Genomic DNA, 7,369 nt, shown 5'->3' with positions numbered 1-7,369 from the left:
TGCTAATTTCTACTCAGTAACATAACAAAGAAAACCATCTTTCAGCTCAGCAGCATTGCCAGGAATGAACCTTCTCTTGCATTTCATTGTGCAAAGCGTCTTATCCATGCCTTGTTTACAGCCACCCTCAGAAATCAGCCGAGTGTCTCCACATGTACAAAACACTGCTGCCAGGTTTTTTTTATCAGAACCTGTAACTATGTTTTGGTCTCTCTGCATAGTTACCTGTGTCTTTCAGAATCGCTTCTCAACTTTTATGACTTGTTTTTAAAGCACAGATCACCCCACCCTTTATGATACGATAGCTCTTTGACCCAGCTCCACTCTGGCTCGTAGCCTGAGATCTGCTGACGGTGCCCTGGCTCACGCTGAGGACAGAGGGGCCCTAAACGTTGGAACAGTCTTCCTCTTGAAATTAGATGAGCAACATCACTGAGCTTTTAATTAGTGTTTATATTCTCACATTGTTTTGATACATTTCATTTTTTGTTAGGTTTTATATTCCTTGTCATTGTCTTTATGTTTCTGTTGCCTTTAAAACACTTTGTAAACTTGTCACTGTACAAATAAAGTTGGTTACTATTATTTACTGTAATGTGACCCGATCCTGGCTCTAGCCTGGGCAATAGCTGTTAATGAGTGACCACGAAACCACAATGACTAACCATAAAGCCCAGAGGGAAAACACATCAACGTCCCTTTTTCTTTTGTAGTATTTAAAACACATCTCACTCTCAGCTGTCCATGAGTTCACACGTGAAATCAGCCAACTCAAAAGGGGATGATCAGTGTGTACTCGACTTTACACTAACTCCTATTTTCTGGTGTTTTCCTCAAAAGCTGCCGATGTGTTTTACGACGTGACAGGCTCAGATAATGAGTTGCTCTGACCCGGTGGTGTTAATGAGTCTTCATTAGAGCTACAGAGAAAACATGGACATTTTTGTGTGCCCATGTTTATTCATCCTCTCCTCTGCCTACATTTGTTTGTCTTTCCCAGCAGACAGGGAGTGGAGCGCAGGACCAGCTACTCTCTCTTCTTCTCTGTCAATCATTTACAGCCTCTGCCTTTGTCCAGCCAATCACAGGGCAGAGGAGAGGAGGTTGAGCTCATACTGTAAAGCTCATTCTGTGGTTAAGTTGGAAAAATGCCATTATTTCTATTAATTCTCAAAAACTCCAGCTGGATCCTCTCGTCTTTTGGTCAACATTCAGAAAAAGGCAGTTTTAGGTTCACGTCATCATACTGGTTCCCTAAGGTAGATTCATTTGCAGCAGAGTGACGATCTTCAACAAACACACACAAAAACTAAAACAAAACCGTAAGAAGTGGACAGAGTCTGATTCCTCACACCACTGAACAAACTCATCACCAATCGGGCCTCGACTGGTTTCATGCCCTTCAAGCAGACTGTGTATTTGATAATGACTCTGTCATCGTGCTTGCTGTGACACACGTTTGTGTAAAGAATAAATAACAGAGGTGACAACACACACCCTTGTGGAGAGGCCACAGAAGAGCATAACCTATCTGACAGGGTGTCATCTCCCCTCACTTTTACATGAATGATTAGAAAATTAAACTGTTTGCCCTAATTTGCTCGATATAAATCACATCAACTGTGGTGGGATTCACTGTTGGAGTGATGCAACTCCAAAATACCACACAGGTGTGCCCCTGAATTCGGAGAAACCACTTGTTACATTAGTTGTGTTGAGCTATTTCAGTTGTTCTTGTTTGAACTGTTTATTGCAAACAGCTGAAAGTTAGTTAAATAATTTGACTGTACACAAATAGACAATTCAGGAACTGCAGCTGCACACATGCATTGCTTGTTTGTACATCGCAAGCTGCATGAACAACAGACTAAGTACGACATTTTTCTGTCCATCATCCATGATTAAATCTGATCAAAGGTGGTAAAAATGACTAATACCAGAGGAGGTGAGTAAAAATGTATTGGTCTCTGCAGATTCACAGTCGCTGTGAACCACACAAACTCTGTTGACTGTCCTAAGGCTGCATATCATATTATCTGACATTGAGTTTCTAGACGGCTTCTCCACCACAAACCACAGGCAGACAAACACTGTGAGAGCTGAGTGGAGACAGAGTCGCACGTTCGGATACTGCCACATTTTTTGAAAACAACAAGAGACACACTTTACAATCAGAAGTAGTGTAAAAAGTCTGTTAAAATGAACATATTCTTCCCCACTACCAAAAATGAAATCCTTTGGGACATTTTACCTGTTGTTTAGTGCTCATACTCAGCCCTGGGAAATTGATTGGACTGTAAAGATCCACAAGATGGCAGTCTGTCTATTTCTACTGTGAGTAAAATGTTATTTATTTCATTTAAAAAGCAAAGATGTTTCCTTCACTCTTTTCTCCAGCCTTCTGTTTTGTCTTCTAATATTCTCTGAGCATCAGAGTGAGAATACAGTACATATAATTAGCACATGCTGACATATCTCTGCTCACACGCCCTGCAGCTGACACACCCACAATGACCTTGTTGCTTCAAACACACAAAAGTGTATTTTTATGAAACAACTGACATCTTAAGCCCACAGCCCTGTACTCAGCACTACTGAACGTGGCCCACGCTCGTCTGAAATGTGCTGAGCGAATCCTCGTCATGCTGGATGACAAAATAAAAACCACATCAGTGTTGACAAATGGGGGGGAGCCAAACCCAGACTGCACTCAGTGGAAATATTAAAAGCAGTGTAAGTGTCAGATGAGGTGTAAACGCCGAGGGGTCGCGTCGCCTTGTTCAGTAGGATTATTTGTAGTACTTCTGGTTGGAATGGCAGAATGTAAGATGATACAGCAAAAATTCTATGAGATACTGATCGTATGCTGCAGGGAGTAAACCAAACTTTCACTGTTTGTCAGTTATCCATCTGTCCAGAGCTACAGCCATCTAAGCATCAAGTGAAATTAACCAACAACTTCATCACTGACAAGGTATCTCAGAAACTAAACTTAAAGGTGCATGTGTGACAACGGGACAGGATGTGACGTTTCTCAGCTCTACTCCCATCTTCCGTGACCCTCTGCTGCCTACAGCCCTTCTGTTGTTATTCCAGCTTCTCCACCCTGTTGGTCAATGCTGCTGTGCGCTCCAAAAGCACCAAATCACTAACACACCAGTGAACAAAACAACACATGAAAGCAGATCAGGAGCTGTGTCCATTCAGTGACGTTACAGGCGTCATCGACAGCATGTAAAGTCAGTCCGACCTCGTGCGCTGCTGTCACTCACTCAGTTAGACTACACTTTCCTCAGATTGTTTCACAAAGACATACTTTTGCTATTTCCACAAGAATATGGGCCTATGTTGGGTCTAGTTTGCTATTTTATGATGGTTTGAGCCTGATATGTTGAGATAAAAGTGGGCAATGCATACGACTTTAACAGCCTAACAGATCCCACGTACCGCAGGCAGCTTCTCGGTACAATACTGTAAACACGGTAAATACAATACTCCTGTACTTTTATTTTATTATTTTAAAAACAATTAGCTGTTTATAAACTTATACAGACAGATAATATTTAGGGACATTTCTGAGACCCCCCCCCCCCCCCACAATCATTTTCTGTTTTATAATGGAAGGGGTCCAAGCTGTCAGTCTTTTGCACACCGGTTAGCATCTAAACCTGTTCTGATAATATTAGCGACTTAACACAGTCACAATTTTACCTTTGTATGGAATTAATATGATATTAATTGGGAGTAATTGAAGCTTTGTGTGATGTCAGTGCTTTGTGTCACATCAGCAGTAACCAGAGCGTTCTACCAGACACATTTACCGTTAGCCAGCTAACGCTAGCTTCAGACTGTAGGCTGCATTTTGTACACTTTGTCACAACCAGGCATCCGTAGTTTATGTTGTCTCTAGGAAACAGGATGGGAGGGGCAAAGACCAGTTGGGAGCCAATTATGCTGTCAGTTTGTTTTAAGTCTCATTAGACCCACCGAGCTGGACAGGCTTTAGGTTGAGCAGCTTTAATGTATCATAATGTCAACTGAGTTAGAAGAAAGAATCAGAGACCAAAACTGCCTTTTATGCAAGGCTCCATGCCCCATACACCACACAACCCCAGTTAGCTGCTTTTATATCGACCACACACTCAACACACTGGCCGAAGCCCATTAGTTCCACCAAAACCCTCTGCTACGGTGCCCATGCCCAGCTGGCCTGGTCCCGCCCTCCATAACCAAACATGAACACACAGTAACTCTGGAACACAAACAGTCTCTGCAGGATCTCCGCTGGCACCCCTACCCCCCCAGGCATGCTACAGTATTTATTCACATACTGTACTGAAGCACTACAGAGTCACGCAGCCTAGTGTGGGCTGCAAAAACACATTAATATGCACCAGATCTGCTACACACCCAGCTGTTTTCTAGGAATCACACAGTCATTCTTGGTGAGTGATGCATTATGGGTGTGAGTGTACTGACTGAGATGCAGTGTTTTATCGAAGCAGACTGGAATTTGACACATCGTGGGAAACATATGTTAGAATGGAGACATGCTGTCATCTTACTGTGTCATATTCATCAGTGGTTCTACGGCTACAACTAATGATTATTTACAACAGCCTATCTATTAATCAGCCTTTTTTTCAGGTTTGTTGCTGTAAATGCCAGAAAACAGCGGGAAAATGCTTTTCACGGCTTCCTAAAGCCTATGGAAGCTTGTTTTGCTCAATCAGCAGTGTAAAAGCCCAGAATTCTTTTCTCTCACATAAGACAAAGAAAAACAGCAAATCTTAAAGCTGCATTAACCAACTTCCCCCTGTATTTTTTGACCATTAAAGATAAAGTACAAATCAAAACAAACTCAAGCAGCGCCCCCTCCTCTTCTCCCTCCTGCCCTGTCTCTGATACGACGTCACATGTGGTCACGACAAGCAGAGACAGTTGTGTTAGTCAGGAGCCTGTGGCTTTTGGTGGCATTGCAGTGACACAGTGTCAAATACAGAGGTTTACATTTGAGTCTAAAGTTGTTTGGAACAGATGTATTTGTAGTAACACAAGCAAAGGAATGTTTTTACCCAGTAATATTGATACAGTACAAATGTTCCAGCCACGACTGCATCACGTTCAGTTCAGTCAGTGAAACAAGATAAATTACTTGTTCTGCTTTGATAGTTGAGCAAACTCCCCACTTTTCTAGTTGTGTTGACTGTGCAAATTTTTACAAATTATCACTAAAATGCTACATGGACTGCAGTGTTATGTCCGACATACACTGGACCAGAATCAAGCAAAAATTAACTAAATTACTTCATTAGCTAATCCAGAAAAAAAAACCCTGGTTTCTGATAACTGGACAACAAAACGCAAAAGTTGGAATGACCTCAAACTACAACCAGAATAATTCAATACGAAGGGACAAAACTGAAAAGCTAACGTTAGCTTGCTAATGATGCCAACATATACACGTTAGCCAGCAGGGAGGAAGCACTTTTTTACTTATTATTTATGTTTTACTTTATCCAAATTTGTGCCAAATATTAATTAATGCAGCTTTAACAACTGAGAAGCTGAACTGAGAAGGGAAAAGGACTTAGATGATTCAGGCCCATTTTAACAATAACTGTCCATGAATGTGATATTGTTATGTCTTTTATTCCTGTCACTTTGCACATCATCATATCATTTTCCTGGAATTGTCATTGTATTACAAACCTAATTATTGACTCTTTAATGGTGTTTTCTTATCTTTTTTTTTTTGTAGAAACAACCAATGTCATAGAGATAGATATAATTCACAAGGCTGTACAGAACATCCTTAGCTCTTTACTGATTTTGTATCGTTTATTCTAGCTGTCTCAGCAGAGCGTAGACTCTAAACGCCGCCACGCTGCAGCCAGTTCACCTGCAGCCAATATGTTTGCCTATGTTGTCCTCTTGTGGTGATGCGCTGTGCTACATTTGTATGTCTCAGGTGTTTCTACAGTACATGGAGTGCAGAAAATTTAATTTCAACAACCACCTCAAATGATCCTGAACCAGGTTTAACCATAAAAATAACATATCACCAGTGTTTCTACTTCTGACTGATATTTTGTGCCAAAAATCTGTATACAGTATAAAACTATCAACTTTTTATTACATATACTTTATATTTTGTTTAGTTAACGGTTTTTTCCAAGGTCAGGAATGAACTTTACATCTTTATTTTTCAGCCAATTCAGGGATGAAAATGTTTTTAAATGCTTAAAAATAATAATATACATCTAAAATTCCCTGTAAACTGAGCAAGCTCTATGTGCTGAGGAAGCTCAGACAGAAAGTTCCAGAACAGCGGCTAAACAGACCTTGTGGTGAAACCATTTCAATCTGACTTACTCAGGATCTTATTTTAAAGCATCACTGGGCACTAAAATTCTCCCATCAAAGCCACAATGATACTAATTATGAAAATGAAATATTTGCGCCTACTGTTCTAGTTTGATTGCATAACACAAACCTATGACAAACAATCACTGTGTTGTAGTTTTACTTAACTCGAATGTGAACACATGACCAAAAATCTTATTAGAAGCAAACAACGACAACTGGTCTAGACTTAAACGTCTGACCCCGGTGCTTCACGTAGCGCATACTCACATGCAGCTCTGTGTTGTTGTTGTTGAGCTGGTCCTGACTGAGGGGTGAAGCTGCAGAATGACAATCCAGTGAGACTTTGTCCTGACAGCCAGCGTGACACGTGTACTTACAACCTGTGTAGAAATGAAAAGAAAAAGGAGGATAGAAATGACAGGAAGGGTTTGTGTGTGATTATAAAATGACTGTCACACATGGGACATGTGCACGTCCATTTAAAATGCATGACAACGTGGATGTGCACGTGTCTGTAACGTATATGCAAATAATCTCTTGTTATCAAGCCGAGCATGTCAGTTGAGGTCAGAGCTCCAATTCGCACAAAGAAACCAACGACATGCAAATTCTGACTCACGTTTTCCCTGGAGCGAAGCATCAAGTTTCAAAAGACGGCTGTGCAGGATTTGATCTACAAATGTTTGTACAATGAAAAGGCCAATACAGAGTCTTCAAGTGTGACCAAGTGTTTAGCCACTGAGGAAATAAACTCGACTACAGGCTGCTTCTGTAGGCTGGACATTTTGCAAAGGTGTCGATAACCGTCCAGTCTGTTTTTGGAGTTCTGTGTGGAATGCATCAGATTTGGCTTTTTTATGCTGCTCCAGTACAAATAAAAGAAATAAATTTGATTGATTTTATTCTTTCAAGCATGTAAAGACAGTCGATATGTCAACACACATTTCACACATATCCAACAAATGCTAATCCAATATCAATTTGCTTATACCTAGTGTTA

At 40.8% G+C, this 7,369-nt stretch overlaps 1 protein-coding gene across 1 annotated transcript in view; it reads right to left on the bottom strand.

The window, feature by feature from the left end:
- Positions 1–6,564: 6,564 nt before the first annotated feature.
- LOC109964953 (ras association domain-containing protein 5-like) overlaps positions 6,565–7,369 on the bottom strand; it is a 12,443-nt gene continuing 11,638 nt past the window's right edge. Inside the window, exon 2 of the mRNA XM_020608582.1 lies at positions 6,565–6,749. Within this exon, the coding sequence (XP_020464238.1) occupies positions 6,565–6,749 (185 nt within the window). The remainder of the gene's footprint in view (positions 6,750–7,369) is intronic.

The sequence above is a fragment of the Monopterus albus genome, unplaced genomic scaffold (assembly GCF_001952655.1).
Source record: "Monopterus albus unplaced genomic scaffold, M_albus_1.0 scaffold94.1, whole genome shotgun sequence".
NCBI lineage: Eukaryota > Metazoa > Chordata > Actinopteri > Synbranchiformes > Synbranchidae > Monopterus > Monopterus albus.
This window is presented reverse-complemented; position numbering and strand designations above follow the sequence as displayed.